Source organism: Phytophthora infestans, genomic scaffold, assembly GCF_000142945.1.
Source record: "Phytophthora infestans T30-4 supercont1.38 genomic scaffold, whole genome shotgun sequence".
Taxonomy (NCBI): Eukaryota; Oomycota; class Peronosporomycetes; order Peronosporales; family Peronosporaceae; genus Phytophthora; species Phytophthora infestans.
This window is the reverse complement of record NW_003303721.1, coordinates 854,820-874,338: the sequence shown is the minus strand read 5'-3', so window position 1 is coordinate 874,338 and position 19,519 is coordinate 854,820. Positions and strand designations below refer to the sequence as shown.

Below are 19,519 nucleotides of genomic sequence, written 5' to 3'. Positions count from 1 at the left end.
AGCGTTGTACTAAGCGACACGCCAATGTACTGGAAAAGTTTGTTCTTTGCGACCAAACAAGACGTGTGCAGGTGGAAACTGCAGTGGCCTCGCCTTTTGAGATAATGGTGATGACGCTTCTGTCGCACCAGAAAGCTACCAGCATGCTGTTATCGTGCGATACCGCCTGTCGATATTTACCACGAATACAGGCACTGGACGTATTACCCGCCAATCCTGACTCTGATAAGCCCGAGGAGGGGATCAACTCCTTTATCGGTGTACGATGTAGAAACGAGCTTACGGCGAACATATACTTACTGTTTACGTGAAGGTGAAGGTGCTGTCGTAACATTTGCAATCTAATTTGGAATCATCTACGTCGACGAAGAGAGTGACGACCAAGATGGCGACGTGATGATGTCTCCAACACCCTTCTGGCATCGCAGATTGACGGTTCGCTGGCGCTATTAGCCCCAGCGTTAGAGGCCCTCTTGGAGCACGATGCATATGGCGATGAGGTAAACGCTGGGGATGGGGGATGCGTTGCACGCTGGTGACGCCGTCGACATCGGTTTTGCGAAGTAGATTGACAGCTCGATGGTTTTGACAGCTCCGACAATCGAAACGCTATTTGGTTTAGACAGAGATGAGGTGGGAGTGAAATGCGCGGCTTGCGAGCTGTCACAATGCTGTCGCTAGAGCGTTCGAGGTACCACCACGTGATTTGCTACCCGTGAAGAAATCTGATTAAGAAGTGTTGTTGGGGATTTCCAGCGACTGCTATCTGAAGCAGAGTCCGAGGTGACTAGCAGTCAGCAGCTATGCACAAACGCAAGGATGACCCCAATACAGCCTGCTGGGTCAGCACCTGCCCTTGTCGACATACGCGATGACGATGCTAATATTCTATTTGATCAAGAGTACTCTGACGCTAACGAGACGATTGGTTCTAGCGACAGCTCGGCAGATGTTGGACATGATACTGACGACTTAGAGCGCCACGAGAGGCCAGACTACGACGGGAATCGCTGGGAATACCCCGAAGAAGAAACCATGTAGGATAGTGAAGTTGCTCTGGTGGACGATGTGCTCATTGAAGGTTCGGTGGATCACTTGTAAATAACAAGTCTGACAAGGCGGACCTGTGGGCTACTGCATGGGGTGCTATATCTACATTCTTTGCATTAGGTCAAAACAATTATTCGAATCTATCTGAGGAAGTGGCTACGCCAACACGCGAGTTGCGCCGCAGACTCACCATGGACCTGTTGTTTTATTTTGTACCGAAGGCTTTGTCGGACTATTTTGCGGAGGAGACAAGCCGCTATAGCAGACAACAGATTGAGCTAAATGCTAATCGAACGCGGCCGAAGCATCTGAGAGAACGGTGGGCGAGAGCTCCGGAAACGTTGCAGCGGAGAAGCCGGCGTCTTCGATCCGAGAAACCATACGGTACCTCCGAAATCCTTCATGTGATTGGACTACTGATTGCACACATATTGGGTCCACATACACGTCGATTCTCTAACCACTGATCAATGCCAGAAAATGGCGCTATACCTGCGGGTATTTTTGGAAGGTACATGCCACGGAATCGCTGCACCTCTAATCTTCGCGACTTGCACTTTTCAGACAGCGAGCGACCCCATGTGCGTCACAAGATTTGGAAGCTAGTCGACGTGCTCCAAGAAAAATATAATTCCGGTTAGACTCTCCCAGTCGTCTTCTCGTTTAATGAAGGCGCGCTACCGCCTACATCTCGGAGAAACACTACACGAATGTGCATCCCCAACAAACCACATCGTTATGTCTCAAAGATGTTAATGGCTTGCAAATTGAAGACTGCGTATTGCCACATGTTTTATTTTTTAAAAAAGTCGTAACTTATGACATTAAGCTGTAGCTAAATTTTTATGTCGTAATCGACTGCTCAGTTTTAAAGTATATGTTGGGGCTCGTGAAGCGGAAGCGTCGGATTGTCAGTCAGTTGACAAAACGACTGACGCCGCTGCTGTCATTCCCAAACGAAGACCATTCTTGGTAAAACGCTCGTGGGTTTCGTCTAGCTATCAGTGACTGCTTTTACTCGTTCCTCACTCTAGCCCTACAGCTGCTAGACATACCAATCTTTTTTATTGGCACTTTCATGACGAACCGAGTCGTATTCGACCGCCAAGTAATTGAGAAGCGCGAGATTCGTCCTCGTATGATCGAACGCGGCACGTTCACGTTTACTCACTGTGACGTGGTCCCTACCACGGTTGTATGCCACTGGTGGGACCGCAAATCTGGGATTATCTGGCAACCGGCGTTGTTATGACTGAAGATCGGATCCAGCGAAATGGGAAGGATATGGTTCCAATAACGGTCCGTTGTCCAAAGGGCGTCACCAATTACCAGTGTTGAATGGGCGGAGTTAATCTGCATGATCAACTCCGCTTACAATCCTACTCAATTCAACACCCTTTCGATTTAGGAAATACGACAGGTCACTATTTTTAGGCTTGGTGGACTTAGCCATTGACAAGGCCTATATTTCACATAGGCAAACAAGGAGATAAATCGAGTAGGTCCGGTGCCACGGGGAGAGTGGATGTGACTTTCCACAAGCAGCTACTTCAGATCAAACCGGGGGCCTGTGAAATGCAGTCATCGGCTACTCTGCAGCCTCTAGGCGATCTCGTGCAAAGCGCCAGCGGCGCTCTACGCATATACATACCCAATACGATAGCTAGGCTACTGGGCCCGGAGTGCAGACGCGTCGGCAACGCTCTTGTAAAGTATATGCGGTGCTACGATGTGAGCGAAAGAAGTCGTGTCAGACAACTGGCTTTTGTGAGGACTGCTCCAGCGGTGAGTCAAAACCGTTACTATTCCCGAGGGAACGTCGCGAGCATAGCGGCGAGTCGAAGACCTGTTACCAAATCTGGCACGAGGACTTCGAGTGTGGTGATGCAATTCTGAAATCGCTAGGCAAACGGGTTGTGCTGCGGCACCCTGGGAACGTTGGTCAGCGCAAGAAGACACGACGAGAGCTCCTCCGAGAAGGGGATGCTGATGCAGATGATGAAGCTGATTGATGTTGCAAAATGTTAAACTCGATTTTTTTATTGCTTTGTTAGTTTTCCTCCTGGCTGTTCAGTCCTTGTACTTCTCTAATCTCTTAGAGTTTATACACCAAACCTCGCGTATCTTCGTGTGAAAAAGGCATCATCTTACAAATACCGAGTCAAAACGAGCGGCGTAAGTTACGAAGAAATCTAACGCGTTCGGAGATTCAATTTCTGGTAACAGAGAGACTAGCAGAACTCGTTTTTGGCTCGGTGTAGTGAAACTGCACAAACGGTCACTGTCTTGTACCTAAGGCCCATTCCCAACCGATGCGTCAAGTGGACGCGTGACTTGTTCACGAACATTTGACCGCAGTGTTCAATCTAATCAATGTTCCATGAATTGATTAGCCTTCATAGACAGCTCAAACAACAAATCCAGTGAGCAACGTACCTTTGAGTGCCTAAAAACGTGCCCAAACAATGTAGCATAATTACCTACAAAAAACTAAAAAACCGATCCGTAATTGCCTAAAACGGTTCCCAAAACGCTGCATAAAAATAATCTATTACCTCTGAAATTGCGACGAATCTGTCTCGACCGACTAAGGCGAGCGGGGGAGAGGCGCGTAGCCACAGCAAACCCGCGCGGGGTGCCTGTGAAGCAGGACCGCGCGGAATTTGCGGAGGCGGGCCCAGCGCCGAGCTCACTAGCGAGCCGCACATTGCACACTCCAGTACATTCTATTTTTTGTATCGCGACTGCGAGCCAGTCAACGCACTTCCGTAAATCGTCAGTTGCTCCCTCCTAATCGGTAGCAAATTATGCTAAATTGTTTGGGCACTTTTGGCACGTATTTGGGTACACAAAAGCGGACACCGGAACGGTACATGTAAATTGAAGATCGTGTTGCAACTTGGGGAGTGGCTACGGCGACTTTGACTAAAGGTCGCTTTAAGCAACTATGGTCGCTATAGCCAATATCAAAAATTACAATAGTAAAATAAATCTAATAATGTCAAATCTTGTGAAATTTACTTTGTACTACTGTACATACCTTTTTAAATACGATCTAGAAAGTTCGTATTCGATTACGTACGATATAGTTTAGTTCGGCAAATCAAAGCCGTCCATTTCCGAAATCATACGTCCAGCGGGGTAGGATCTACGGGCTACAGAACCTGTGCGTCGATCAGAACTACATGCTTGCCACACTTGGCATCAAGAAGGACAACGACAGCAATGAAGACTTCGTTCTGGAAAGAAGCGACGACGAAGACGTAGAGGGGAACCTTGACGATTTCGATCCTGAACCAGGTAATATCTCTTACGAAATACTCCCTGCTGTATAATAATAACGCTAGACGCTCGATGACTGCCATGACAAACATAGAGAGAGAGAAGTAGCACGAAAAATGCAAATTTGCCAAACGGCGAAAGCATCCAGCCGGTACATTATGCTAAAGTCGCTTTATGTTAAGGTTGTCGTATGTCTGTAGCTAACCACATGAGCTTGGCTTGTTAGTTTAGAAACGACCAATGAGAGTGTCAAGAAACGGCGCTTTTCACCACACGAGGTGTTGCCCTTGCAGAAGAAACACAAGGGGGGAGAGTCGCGCGATTCCCTGCGCGGTGATGTCGTCGATGACAGTGGTGGAGCAAATATAACTGAGTACGTGGAATACACGCCTCGGAAACGCACAAGCAAGCATGTCGACGAGCTTGAGGCGATGGCGGTCAGTTGTGATAAAGTTGTGAGCGTCGTGGTTACTTTTCCTTCTGTGGAGATTTCGAGCTGGGAAGAATTTAACAACGTTTTCAGTGAACACAAGAGGAAAAATCAGCTCAACTTTCGTGTGCGCAGCTCTGAAACGACTGTGGCGTACAGTATGTATGCACTAATTGATAGTATTTGCAGTTTTTTCTATATTTATCTTTGTAGCTTTGTAAAGCTTTCTGTACTACGCTGTAGCTCGCACGTCGAGCCGATGCCGACGGAGTTTGAGTGGACGCACTGGGTGTATCGGTGTACCCATAGCGTAGCACAAGAATCGCGGTCAAAGGTCACCACAATCTAAAATCACGATACTGCGGTTGCAAGGTGAGGTTTACACCAACGGTAACAGAGACAGAAGCCGGTGTGTACCGTATCATTATCATAAATGAGGTACGGCAAAGAGGCTTCAATTTTGCGCTTTCGCTATACTAATTTAGTATAGCGAAAGCGCAAAATTGAAGCCTCTTTGATGGTGGCTGTTCGAGGTCAGGATTATCGACGTGGAATCATACATGTAAATAGTCGAGAATAATCCTGGCGACACAATCTAGCTTAAATAAGTATCCAAGCGGGGAAGATACGAGAAGATTCGTTGAGGACGTGGGAAGATATAAATGTGTGGCTATCGTATAACGAGGATTAATCCTGTTGAATCCAGGACTAAGTCGTGGTCACAGATTTGTACTGTAATGGATAGTCCATTTAGCATGATTAATCAGGTATTTGGCTATGATTTAATCCTGGCAGCCGACTTGAAGTCTGGGGTTCTGTCTGAAAATGCATTAGAAGAGCTCTCACTACGATGAAGTCCTTTAAAAAAAATGCTGCCTCTACGAAAAGTAGCAAGATAAAACAAACTTGCATTCAATGAAGTTAGAGACATGCATTCAGCGTAGTTAATGCAAGCGAGTCTTACAACCAGCACAATTAGCTTGTCAACGTCGCGATAATGGTGGAAGGGATTTCTTCGTTATTGTCCCTACTGTCTTCATCGCTCGGGGCCTTCGTTTTTCCCTCGTCGTCGTCTGCGCCGGGGTTTGCTGCACCAGAAGCGTCATCCAAAGGAAGTAGACGACCCTTCCGCAAATAGAAGAACAACTCGTCGCGACGTCTGCTCTGGACATGGTCTCCTTGACTGGTATTACCTGCAGCGCACGTTGGCAGTAGCCCTCAAAATATTGGTGCCAATCTTCCCAACTGCAGTGATACTTCACCGGTGGGTCCACAGACGTAATTGCAGCGTCATCATCGTCTGCTCCATCTGTTTCCGACGGACGCCCAGACTCTACATATTCATTCGCCTCTCCATCGCTCGCCTGACCTTCCGATTCATCCATTTCGCCGTCACTGCTGCGATTCTCGCCGGTTTTGCTCTTTCCACCTTCCAAAGGGCTATCTCCGACCTGGGGTTCAGGTGGCGCCACTTGCCCTCCTCACTGCGTATTGGAGAGGCCCGGGCCTCGGCATCGGGACAGGAGCCATCGTTCGCCGGCACGTCCGCGAGCGCCGGTTGCATTAGCGGTAACCGCGTCCTAGGGCATCTTATCTGGAGGCGGCACAATATAAAATGAAATGCTTTCGATTTTTTAATTTCGGAAATAGGAGAGCGGTAATGAATTTTATTTAAATCATGGACGAGGACACGATTAATAGCATGTGTGTTTCCATGTAAATAATCCTGGCCTGCAACGGCTCCGCTAATTTATTGCTGGTCTTAAAATAGGTACATACCCATTCTCAGTTGACAACGCGTACTGGAGCGCTGTCGTTTGTAACTATCAAAACGTTGCCGCTTGATGAGCAAGATCGCGAAGATGTGAAAACTCTAGCCGACGCTCGTGTGTCCTCAAAACACAACCAACTTTCACAACGAACGAATCGATGCGTATTGTATAGTTTTGATTTAATTTATTTACCCATTAACGATGTGTGATCGATTGTTGGCTTAGACGGCATGGTAGCGCCTCAGTAGACGCGAAATCGCATACGTAGCATCTTGGGACAGGAACCCGCTGAAGGGCGGAAGAAGGATATGCTTCATGCACTTCGCCATCTTGACGGTAGTGGCGTACTGGTGATTCAAGATCAGATGAACGTGACGTGCGGCGTTGTGATGCAAACCAAGGTGCCGAAAATGATGTTCAAGCAATGGGGAGAGTCGCTGGTGATGGACTTCACGCATGGAACAAATAATGCCGGCTACTACTTGGGTACGCTCGCAATATTGCTTGCAATAATTATCGCTACTTTTTTTTTCAGGCACCCATACCAGTTTATAGCAACCATATTCACCATAAAGCAACCATTGATTAACTATAAATTTTTTTTCTGCACAGGGAGTCTTGTCGTCACTACCGCTACAGGCAGAGGCTTCACCGTTGTCGACTTTATGTGTCTTAACCAGCAAGTAGTGACAATTTCTACAATACTGGAGCATTTCAAAGGGAAGAATCCCTGCTGGCAGCAAGTAGAATCCGTGGTGATTGATAAGCATTTCGTGGAGTGGCGTGTATTGAAAAAAAAGCTTTCCAAGTGTGCAGATATTATTGTGTCCATTTCATGCGATTGCTTACTAGAAGAAGAAGATGAAACGCTATATGTATCACCTGAATGTTTCTCAACGTGAAGAGCTGCTGAACATGATGACAAACCTGCTCTACTGATACGTAAGGCTCTATATTGTATCCGTTAACCGCTATGCTAACCTTCTGAAGTGGGAATCCACTAGCTCTCCCAACACTGGTTACGACGACTGCTATGAGGAGTTGCGGCAGTACTGCAGGAGAGCCAAAAGGCCTTCAATATTTGCGTATTTCGACAAAAATTGGAATTTGTGTCGTGACATATCGGCAAACTTTGTTCGTGATGGGCTTTTCACCGCTGGAAATACCGACCACCAACAGAATTGAGTCCAATTGGAATCAAGTGAAAATGTTATTGGGACACAAAACTCGCATCGACAATACGATTGCTGGTCTGTTGCAGCGTCAAATGACAGTGACTCAGCAGATTGTGTTTTCAATCACGCAACAGTCCTCAACGACTCGTGTGCCCAGTACTTTACCAAGATTTTTGAGAGCAATTGCTGCTGGGTTGTCTCCAGCAATATTTGCGAAGGTAAAACGGAGTGGAAATGGTTTATTCTCATGAAAAAGGCAGATTGTGAAAAGGACACAATAATCGTCTCGTGTTGGAAGGTGCATCGCCAGAACGAAATCTACAAGTGTCACGATGTTGATTGGACATGCACCTACCTATCCTATCGCAGTCACCGCTTGCCCTGTCATCACCTAATACACTTGGCACGGGATGGGCATCGTTTTGAAATGCTTCCATTCATTTCTGCTCACGGGCGCTGGAGTTTGAATGCTGTGACGCAAGTGAAAGATAAACTAGTGGCTGCATCTTCTTCGTTGATGCGAATGGTGTGAATGACGAAGTTAAAGTCGCTGAAAATAAAGTTGTCTTACGCTCCTGATGATGATGTGCAAGGCGACGACCAATGCATGGCTACCACATCGGCTAGGGACCCGAAACAAGTTGCATACGTGCATATTCGTCGTCGGGAACGTGCATCCCAAGTCGTTCTATCTTCATCCGAGTAGTACGTGTACGCAAAAGCATTGCTGGAGCCTTTATTGGAACCTCTTTCGAATCTATCTAGTGCTGATTTCTACCAACACCTATAAGCATGGAAGGAGACTGTGGCAATTGGCCTAAGTAAGGAGACCTCAACGGACCCTACAGCATCTGAAAGTGACCATACCGACGGCAACAGTGTTAGTGAAGATTTGGGTGTGGACCCGGATGATCTAATGGACGCTGTGCGAGTTGTAGAAGCGAGGGAATATGTTATCTCTATTACGGACGGGTATATAAAGAATCAGGATTAATTTGATGCAGAAGACGAAGTTTCACCAACGCAACTGACATACGCCCACGAACTACCTCTGTATTTAAAACAAGTTCCTTGTACGGCGATCGCAGAATTTGTTTGCGAGGATGTGTCAAAGGCAAGCAGTACACATACTGAGGAAACAGCACGGCAGGTCGACCTTGTCAATGTCCCAAACCAATCACGAAATGGTCGGCTAAGATCAACACCCAAGCAACTGAGACAAACTAAGCTTACTCCGACGTCGCGTCGCCTTGCTGTTCACAAATTCCCTACGGGTCTTACTATTTCACTGGACCAGCGTCTTGTTTGGGCGCGTAAGTCCTCAAATATCAAGTACGTGGTGGAGTTACTGAACAAATACCCGGTCCAGCTGGAGAATTCTTACCTGAGGTCGTGCACAATTGTTTGTCAATGGGACGCACGACCAACCAAGGATTACATGCACCCATTTGTAATTCCGGCAGACCTCACCCGTTCAATGCAGGCTGCAACAAGCGAAGCCAGAAATACACAGCATCAACCCCCTGAGCTGGACGAGCGTGTCAAGAATCAAGGCGTCCTACTCGATATTGTCGCTTCGATTGATCCGAAACTGCACAAATTTAGCAGGTAAGGCTGCTTAAATATTATGGTTGCTGCAATGAGGTGGTTTTAGTATGGTTGATTTAACATATTTATGCTTTTAGCCTATTTGTGCTCGCACTCACAGGATTCTACGCCGTTAAGGCCAAGGGGGGGGATGGCTGGAAGATCACAAGTGGCTGGAGCAAAACTGGCGATTTGTTGAATAGGATGTCAACTCGTTCGCGAATGAGCCGAAGACGGCAGGCATATCAGTCGATGCTATCTGTTCTCGTCACCAGGAGTCGCGAACGAGGTTTTTTCCAAGTTCACCTTTAGTCGTCTGCTCATCGAATTTAGAACGCTCTCACGGAAAGCAATGATCAGCTTTGATAACATTGTGGGTGGGCTATGTCGTGGGTGGCTTAATGACAGCCCAATCGAATTTTGCTTGGAAACTATTGTAGCTTCAGTGGGTAAGTGCTACGTGCTATCGTCTTTCTCGTGGTCGCTTAGGTGGCCGACAACCCCAAGAAACTCGCTGCAAGACACCGATTTCATCGTCCACCCAGTACATTTGAACGAGAATCACTGGGGATCATTATTGTTGGTTTGCGCCGCAATGGTGCCAATGGAGCTACAATCCCGCTACATGCGCATGCTTACATGTATGAACCTCTTTTTGACGACGAATACCATGACGAAATGGAGACAGTGTGGAATGAAAGCTATAGTTTGGAGGAGAATGGCACCAAAACCAAGGTAAAAGAAGGGCTAGTGGACTTTGTAGCGCGGTGGCATTAGGCTTCGATGCCATGAAGCAAAGTTGTTTTCGACCCAATTGAGTGGGTTGATGCCCCACAGCAGCCCGACTTTGCTAGCTGTGGTGTCTTGGTGGTAGCCCAGGCACACAATTACCTTACTGGAAACGTGGAACGGCAGAAGTACAACGTCTCAAAGAACGATGTGAAGGTAATGCGCTTACGGATGCTATGGACCATCGTGTAATTCGAATGAGCGCAAAGCGTCCAATGCTACTGCTGATAAAGTAAGTAAGATTCATGAGAGCCTACAGGACGAGCTCAAGTAGGAAATCAGACCTGTATTAAAAATTTAATACAGCTGAACGTGTATGCTAAGCTTTCAGCCTGTTAATTGCCATCTCCAGCAACACTTCGAATGATAGAACGCCACTAAATTGAGACCCTCCGACTCCTAGACGTGCTGCTATTTCGTAGCTGCGCTCTTCATCCTCCTCAATAGCAGCTTGAATCTCCAGTTAAACAGCCAACATCTTATCCAGATTCACTCGCACCCTTACTAGGTTTTTCTTCACATCGGCGAGGTGCTCCAGCCTACTGTGAACGAGCTCTCGTGCCAGCGTTCTCCTACCCATTCTGCAAGACCACAAGATCTTCACGAAAGTCCCAAACTGTGCTAGTGTACGTGGTACACGCATTTTATGTGAAAAATCCTGTGATACACAATTAAGTGTAAAAACACACGTCTGTGACATGTATGTACTTTAAATTCAGTTTCTGCGATAAAATGTAGATTCTTTTCGCCTCGTCGTTTAAAATAAATTACTTGTACTGTGGTCGGTTTTAGATCTTAAAAATCTGATGTGTTGTCGTAAACAGATGTTCTTCTGACGCCATTCTGCAACAAGCGTTGATTACAGAAAAGAACTCGTATCACTTCCATGGACGAGACAAAAATATTTGTAGAATGGTCGAAAGTGCTTGCTCTCCTGGGGGTTAACCAGTCGCAAATTTTCAAGCCTGTAACCATGTGGCTCTGCTTGAAACCGCTATTGTGTGGTGCTTCAATTTTGCTGGTATGTGCCAATTGGGGTTTTACGACTGTCGTCTCGGAAGCGCAGGGTTTGAACTTACCTCAAATGCGTTCAATCAAGCCAGAAGATTCGTCTGCGAGACGACTTTTGAGAAATTCCGCGAAGAAAAAGAAGACAGGATGATAAGCGGTGAGATCGGAAAACTGGCAGGGCTGATCAAGACGGGAGCAGTAAAGATTGGTGAAAATTTGAACTTGGGGTACTGGTTACCAATCAGCCAGAGCGCAGAAGATATCCTCAAGCTATTCAGGCTAGAAAACGGCTTGGACAGGGCTCTGAGTAGTCCTGATGTCAAGAGAATGGAAACTTATCTAAGGTCAGTCAACAAATACAAACGAAAGAACAAAATGTCGGTACTTGGAGTGTTTTCGGTATACTATGGAGATGATGCAGTGGCGGCGGTACTCGTATCCGCGTAGAGGACGAAAAAGAGTGAAAGTGAGCTTCAAACAATTCTGCAGCTGCGAAATGCTCAGCTGTCGGGTTGGCTGAAGAATGATGAATCGGTCGACGACGTATTCAAGCTGTTAAAGCTACAGAAAGACGGATACAGTGCTCTCGGAAGTCCGAAGCTAGAAGCATTGGATTACTACATGAAGATGTTCAACCGTGAAAAATCAGGACAAGTAAAGTTGATTCAAGTCTTGACGAAAGGTTTCGACGGGGAGCACAACCTGGCCAATCTGCTTATTCGTGCGAAGAAAGATCCCCGGACGAGTGAGCTGGCGAATGCGATGGAGAACGCGCTACTGAATAAATGGCTTTCGAGTAAGTCGCGACCTGTAGATGTGCTGAAGATGCTCAAACTGAACGAGTACATGGATGAAGCTCTGCTGGACCCAACTTATCACACTTTTTATCTTGATGTACAACGCAAGGATCCCCGTACCAAAACGTCATTGATCGAGACATTTATCAGGAATTATGGGGACGGTGAAGTGGCGGAGACGCTCAGCGCTGCGAGGTCTCATGAGGCCACGAAGGCGACGGCTTTAGAGCTTAAGAGAGCAAATGGATGCGTGGTTGAAAAGCGGCAAATCTCCCGACACCAGGGTTCCCCAATATGCCATACTCAATATATTCGGCTGCTATTACGCCAAGACAATAATAATGGCATTATTCCCGAAGTTGACTACCCATACTCTGCCTGATAGCTTTAACACTAAATCCTTCTTGTTGTAGGATAGAAACATAAGCAGTTCAAGAGTGTTAGGGTCCATGGCTTTCCTTAGGTCGGTCAGAACCAGCTTGGCTTGACTGAAGAAACGCTCGCACTCGTTCGACGTGGGTGGAACCCACTCGAGAGGAAAGTATTGCGATGGGGAGCGCGCCACAGGGGCCTTCTTGAAGGCCGACGCGAGAAATGACGTGGAAACTGCTGGGTTTACCACAGTGTCGTCGCTGCTGCGCTTGAGATGAATACACGCCGCTTGTTCGCGTGCATTCAGCCGACACCGCCAATGATCTTCACGATGCCGCTCTCCAGTTCGGGATTGTTCACGACGGAGGCGTCACTTGCAAGCCGGGTCTTCATGCGGGGGTACTTGCGCAACACTGCATCAAAGGCACGTCGTGCACCCACCACTGTTAGAGTTGAGTCTTGTAGCGTCTTACTCACCTCATTCAGCTCGTGCAGCGACTTGAGAAGGAAGCGAGCGGCTTCGGTTTCCTCTGGCGTCAGTAGAAAGCGCGCGATGTCATGCTTAGCCACCGTAGCGTGGTACAACGCGAGAAGAGCGCTACAAATCTTGTCGTACTGCTGTAGGTACTCGACCAACGAGTCGCGTTGGGCATGACGGGCGCTAGAGAGGTCACCTTGCGAAGGGCAGCACGACACTTGATGGTGCTCAGGTGTTTCATGAGCGCGTGTATCTTGGCCAACATGGGTTCATGATCAGCCAGATACGCGTTTAGATGTCCTTGTTTGTAAATTTCATGGGGTACTTGGGCGAAAGGGGGCTGAAGAGTTGTTGGGATGACTGCAAAAGGTCGAATGAGCTGAGGAGATTGCACAAGGCTCGTAAAGTCTCTTTTGAGGTGGTGGCAACCAGTAGTTTTGGTGGACAGTATTAACCTAGAATAACTGATAAAATGCTAAAAAATGCTTGCAATTTTACTCGCTGCTCAATACATAATTGCATTCCCAATATGCGATATTATTCAATATGATAATTCAAATCGCAGAGGCCTGCCCGACACCATCTTCAGACTGCTTAAGTTAAACCTTAACATCCCGAACAAGAACCAGTTTGTATCCGTGGCAAGTACGAAGCTCCATCTCTTGGAGCAGTACGTTAAGAGGATCAACGTCATTAATCCCGGATACAAGACCGACATTCTCACGGTGCTAAGCGATGGATTTGGTGGCGAAGGCAAATTTGCACGCGCGGTTTTTGGTGCAATTGAGTCGATAGGCGTTCACAACATCGACTCCCTCGTCTCTTTTGGTGCTGAGTACGAAAGGTTGCTGTTTAAGCGCTGGTTCCGCAGCAAGGCAGAACCAAAAAGCATTTACTCCAGATTCCTCGATGTTGAAGAGGCTTCTGCTAGTCATTTGGATGATATGATTGTAAGCCGATACACAGTATACTACAACGAGAAGATAGTTCCTCGTCGTTTCGGGGCTTTCAACGATTGAAGGCGTTTGTAGACCGGAGTGGTCACAAGCGAAGACCCTACTCCATTTTATTTTGCGCTGATACCAACTATTCATCCCAGCCCACCGATCATCGAATAGCTGGAAGAGACCATGAGCTGTAGGCTTTTAGAGTGGCTTACGTTCATGTGATTCTGACTACCGGTAATATGATTTTTTTAAGTACGATATCTTGCCACTTAACCATCGAATTTTCTGCCGACAGATAAGCCGCTGCGGCGCAAGATGGTTTTGGGCATGGTCAGCAGGAAAAAGGCGCGGCGGTAAAACACACGTTATTGGTGGCGCACCGCAATTCTTCACGGTTAACCGTATTTTGCATAGGATACAAGCGACAGAAGCGCTTTTTATCGTCACTTTTTCTCAGTCAAGACAGTTTTACATGATATGATTAAGACATTCATCCGAAAAGGTTTGGTAGTGAAGATACGCGTCATACGAACGTCTGTCTCTTCCATTTTTAGCAATTTTGGCTAACAGGACGTCGACTCCTCCCAACTTGCAAACATAATTTAATTTCCACGCTGATCGTAAAACAATGCAGATTATGCACGCTCCGTTGGAATTAGGATTGAAACATCTAATAACGCTTTTTTTTTCTTAAGACCGCCTTGGATTGTTAAAGGTTATAACCTCCCCCACCCGTTTCTTGTAATAGTTCTTGTATCGTTTAGCGACCCCCTTTGCTGTAAAGTCTGCAGAGCGCTTCTTGATCTTGAGGACCTCTACGTAAACGTTCTTGGGCTCAATGTTTCTATTGAACCACTGGTTGAATAGCTCATTCTGGTATTTGAGAGCCATCTTCGGCTCATTTTGCGAGGTTACAAGCGCCTTACCAATCACACGTGCAAGCCCGGCATCACCGCCAAAGCCCTTTCTTACTACCGCGAACATACTCTTGGCGTCAAGCGGATTTTTGGCGTTATACATCTTCAAGTAGCTGTCCAAAATCTGCAACTTCTGACTCTTCATGGACAAGAAATCGAGGTGTCCAACATTCAGTATCGCGAAAACGTCTCCAACAGATTTCAGCCACAGCTGCAACTGCTGTGTCAGCAGATTGGACGCCAGCTCAGTCGTGGCAAAATCGTCCATGGCAAGTGCCTTGGCAACATCGTCTCCATAATGCGCGGATAGTATCTTAATCAGCGATACTGCATTACTTGGATTCTGTGTGCTATACAACGAAATGTATGCTGTCAAAGTGTGGATGTTTCCATCGGAGAGTGCTTCTGTTATCCCACGGTCCAATTTGAGCTTCTTCAAGACGCTTCCCGGCTGCAATCCGCTCTTAAGCCACTGATGAAGTAGCTCGCTTTGCAATGACATAGCCACTGTGTTTGTACGTCGATCGGCCTTTGCTGCTAGTAAAATGTTCGAGAATCCACTTTCTCCGCCGAATCCAGTCGTCAACGTCTTGAGTAAAGTCTCATCTCCTGTTCTTTCGCGGTTGAATAGCTTGATGTAATCTTTTAGAGCCTCCAACTTATGACTAATTAGACCGACTTCTCCGTCATCGCGAAGCTTTAGCAGCTTGAAAACTTCGTCGACAGTCTTCTCGTTGTTCAGCCAGTCAGTCAGCTGCTCACTCCGTAGCTGAATCGCGCCTTCTTTTGTACTCGCATCCGACGACGCCGTCACGAGTGCTTTCGCAACTGCATCGTCTCCATAATGCGCGGAAAGCGTACCAATGAATGACGTTTTACTGCTTGGATTATGTGTTTTAAACAGCGAGATGTACCTCGTCAAAGTGTCTCGGTTCAAGTCTGTCATAGCTTTGGTGACACCTCTATCCAATCTCAGTCGTTGTAGGACGTTGACCGGCTGCAACTTGTCTGTAACCCACTTGTTTAAAATCGCATTTTGCAGTGCCGTCGCCAGTTCTTTTGTTCGGTCATCTTGCTTCGCACGGACTAGCAGTCTGGCCAATCTCCGCTCTCCAAATCCCCTCGTTAACACATCACGCAACGTTTCTTGGCTGGATTTGGAGCGGATAATCAGCTTTATGTAGTCGTCCAGCACCTCCAACTTTGGACTGGCGAGAGCTAGGTAGCCATCTTGACGGAGCTTTAGCAGGTTGAAAACATCGTCGACAGACTTGTCGCTACTCAGCCAAGCTGAAAGCTGTGTGTTTCGTAATCGCCATATCGTATCCTCCATGTCTTTCATAATGGTATTATGCGGTGCAGTCACAAGTGCACTGGCTACTGCGTCGTCCCCGTAGTGATTCGTGAGTATTCCAAGCACTGACGTCGTGCTCTTTCGGTTCTTGGTGCGCAGTTCCTTCACATAAGTTTCCATGGTCTTCAAGTTAGAACTAGCCAAGGCCTTCTCTATTCCATCCTCAAGCTTGAACATTCGAAGAATCTCATCTGCTGGTTGTTCTCTAGTTGCTGACGGTCCTAAATATAGGTATCCATGTATCCTCGATACTCCAGTCTTAATCAACCCCGATAGTTTTTCAATGCTGATACTTTTTATTCTGTCTTCGTCATCATGTGTATCGGAAATTCTCAATCGCCTGTGGGATGGAGATTCTTCAGGTGCGTTTGTTAATGTACGTAGTTCATTACATGGTAAGTAGCCAGCCGGAAAGTCTGGAAGAGCAGACACTGGGGCACTTCCACCCGGCGCTAGTAGAGCTGAAATTGCACTTAACAGCGCAGTAAGGTAGAGTCGCATCATCAGGGTGTGTCCGGGGTTCGCTCCGAAGTAAATTGCTCACTGCATGTCATAAGAGTGCTGGAACGGGGAAATATCAGAGTGAGCGGTGTGCGGCCATTATTAATTAAAATACAGCTGGATAGATCTGTTGGCACGTTCAAACAAGATTTGTGACTACGGCAAGTGTCCCGCTGTACTCAGTGATTACTTCGTACAGTACTGTATAAATATTAGTCATTTATGCAACTTGGATTGCAACCATAGTTTTGATAGGCTAATATTTCGAAGGATAAGGTTTGATTGGCTGAATTGAACCGTGTTGAAGTGCTACAATCGCAGACTTGGATGTCCTCCACGTCTACGATCTGTACGAAGTTTAACTAAAATACTAGACACAGAGAGATTCCTACCGTACGTTTGATACACTCTATCTATTGCAGAGTCGCTAGTGTGTCCAGAGCGAACCAATTGAGAAATAACATCCCAGAAGACTTTCCGCCTGGAGTAGGCGAACTTGTTTGCGCCTCGCTCAATGGATGTAAACTCCTTGGCTGGTTTTAGCCCACCGGATCCGAGCTGATACTCGTGCCAAAGTTCATACAGGTCTTTAGGTCTCTTTGAAAGACGTGCCGCGTTTTGTCCACGAAATCCACCTTGAGCAGTGTTTGTTGGTGGATACGGTACTCCGTGCCCATCAGTAGTACGAGGTGTGAACGGCTGCATGGCTATCCGTCTCAAGATAGCTTGTATCTTTTGCATCTCTCGATGTGACTCGCTTCGGGACCGCAGTACTTCATTCATAACCTCTGCCATGTAGCGACGGCCAGACGCTATTTGAGATTGTACAGCAGCAATTTCACGTTGAGTCCCCTGTCCATTGGAGCCCGCTACCAATGCACTTCTTGCAGAAACAATACTACCAACACCAGATTCCACTTCTTGCGTTTTGTCAATAACGACGAGATTGAGCTGAGACCCGTCCCCCAAGACATAAAATTCTTGTCTTTGAATCGGATTCAAATTCGTACTTCCACCGGCGTTAATGTAAGCCCGTAAAATTCTTTTTTTCAGCTTTTCCGGAAGAAGACAATAATTAAAGCTGGAATCCGTCTCCAGCGCAGCCCACAGTAACACCTGTGCCAATGTTTTTGCTATTGGCTCTCCCATGACCTGTTTAATTGTTGGAGCAATCTCGTCGACGAGAAGTGGTGTAGTGACACACCGCATGCCCTCTTTCAGCGAGTAAAAGCAAGGTCCAGCTGGACCAGCAAGGACTGCGGCGGTGCATGCGTCCGGATAAGGCTGAGTGTTGTCGATATACACGTCGACGACGCCTTTGCGAGTTCTCCACCGTCCTCGCCGATTGACAAAGTCTTTAGATACACCACTACGAGTCGCATAAGTAGCAGCACCTTTACGGAAGCTGTGCGTTCCCAGCTTTCCCGTCTTCAACGACTTAAATTCCGATTTTTTAATTGTATCAGCTAGAAAACGCCTCACCACTCGATCTTTATCGTTTGGATTTCCAAATAAGAAAGAAGATCTTGCCACATTCACCGTTGCCTCGATGTATACTGCAAGATTGAGCAGGGGACACATTCTGGGATCCATACTACCAACCACAATCTGCTCCGGAGCGTCTCTCTCTTCGGATATATTTTTCGACCATCGCATTTGACATAGAATAGTAGACGGGTACTGAGTGTTGTGAGTGAAATTGTTAAATTGAAGCTTCATCATGTCGTCGATGCGAGCAACAATATGCCACTGCAGTGTCAAAACACTGCTAACCATGAGTTGTTCATCAGAGCGTGAATGCAGCGATCTTACCAGCGTCAACACGTTCATGAATTCATCAAATTCAAAAGAGCGACGAGCTTTTGACTCAGCACCTTCCCGACGAACTTCAAAGCGCTTGACTCTTTTTATGAGCTTGTTGACATCATCGGAGCGTGTTGGATTGCCTTGCATGGCCACAGGGTCCCATGGTGCGTTGATCCTAGGCATGTACGCTGAGATGGCTTTCTTGGCGAACTCCAGCGTGCTCGACCGAAGGTGAACAGGCCTCATGTCTTCGCTTGGCTCTGAATCTCCGTAGGCCCGCGTGTTCATCCAGCGGCACAGCAGTCCAGGCGTGATACTGAGGAGGTCCGCTGGCGTGAATTCGTGGCTAGCAGTGTACTCCTTGTCGTCCTTGAACGACATGAACTTTACGAGCTCTGCCTTGTAGCGGCTAGTGCTCATTGTGGTGGATTGTATTTTCAAACTGAATCTTTCACGTTGCAACCATGACTTAGTTTTTGTATACGAGCTGTGTACCCTCTCGTTTGCAACCGTGACTTAGCTTCACTATAGGTAACTTGACTTGAAATTTGTATACTAGGGTTGCAAAAGTCGACCGTTCACGCTACCGTACATGCAACGATAGTTGCAAACGGCACTCCACATCTAGGCACGGTATCGACCTCAGATCTGGCTGATACCGAGAAGACAGCCAATCGTAGCTTCGGATTTCAAGAAATACAACCCGGGTTGCAAATGGCCAATAATGTATTGGTACTTCCTCCGTCCCGAATATATAAGCAGGATGGGCGGGCAAAATTAATGACTTCCTCTGTCCGGAAATAAAGGGCCACATTTAATCAAAAGTTCAATCTTAAGACCAAAAAATCAAATGAGCGCTAGCTGATTAGTGATAAGAAACACTGTAGCCGTCTTTTTGTCGTAGGCATCCGATTGTTATCATTCAGCCGAAACATAACAGCATGAACTCACCACTTTCCCCATAGGTACGATTTTGTTTTACGTAAGTACGTTTTTTTTTCTCGTCCACACCCTCCTAATCAATTTTTTTTTTCATTTTTTTTAGTAAATCAGGGAGTCTGGTACGAGAGCATACGCTTTTCTGGCCAAAAATAAACACTTTTAGGTGAACGGTAGACATAATTTGACACGACCAAACACTTATGCCTCGAACTGACCGCTGGCATACACTTTTCTGACCACTAGCAAACACTTAAAGAAAGGACGTGGGATTTCACCTCTTTTACGTACGTCTGCACTTTTCGCTGCACA

At 46.8% G+C, this 19,519-nt stretch overlaps 4 protein-coding genes across 4 annotated transcripts; 1 reads left to right on the top strand and 3 right to left on the bottom strand.

The window, feature by feature from the left end:
- Window positions 1-2,951: 2,951 nt before the first annotated feature.
- On the bottom strand, window positions 2,952-3,758 carry PITG_15108 (uncharacterized protein; the record flags this gene model as incomplete). The annotated part of the gene is made up of 3 exons (XM_002898230.1): window positions 2,952-3,054; window positions 3,361-3,416; window positions 3,606-3,758. 3 exons carry the CDS (start codon window positions 3,756-3,758, stop codon window positions 2,952-2,954), a joined length of 312 nt encoding a protein of 103 aa, XP_002898276.1.
- Window positions 3,759-4,235: 477 nt separating this feature from the next.
- Window positions 4,236-4,983, top strand: PITG_15107 (uncharacterized protein; the record flags this gene model as incomplete). Its single annotated transcript, XM_002898229.1, has 3 exons — window positions 4,236-4,350; window positions 4,564-4,920; window positions 4,976-4,983. The coding sequence occupies 3 exons, from the start codon at window positions 4,236-4,238 to the stop codon at window positions 4,981-4,983; spliced, it is 480 nt and encodes a 159-aa protein (XP_002898275.1).
- Window positions 4,984-14,380: 9,397 nt separating this feature from the next.
- Window positions 14,381-16,465, bottom strand: PITG_15105 (secreted RxLR effector peptide protein, putative; the record flags this gene model as incomplete). The annotated part of the gene is made up of 1 exon (XM_002898228.2): window positions 14,381-16,465. One exon carries the CDS (start codon window positions 16,463-16,465, stop codon window positions 14,381-14,383), a length of 2,085 nt encoding a protein of 694 aa, XP_002898274.1.
- Window positions 16,466-16,850: 385 nt separating this feature from the next.
- PITG_15104 (uncharacterized protein) lies at window positions 16,851-18,688 on the bottom strand (the record flags this gene model as incomplete). Its single annotated transcript, XM_002898227.1, has 5 exons — window positions 16,851-16,869; window positions 16,959-17,057; window positions 17,160-17,314; window positions 17,357-17,778; window positions 17,830-18,688. The coding sequence occupies 5 exons, from the start codon at window positions 18,686-18,688 to the stop codon at window positions 16,851-16,853; spliced, it is 1,554 nt and encodes a 517-aa protein (XP_002898273.1).
- Between the last annotated feature and the right edge of the window lie 831 nt (window positions 18,689-19,519).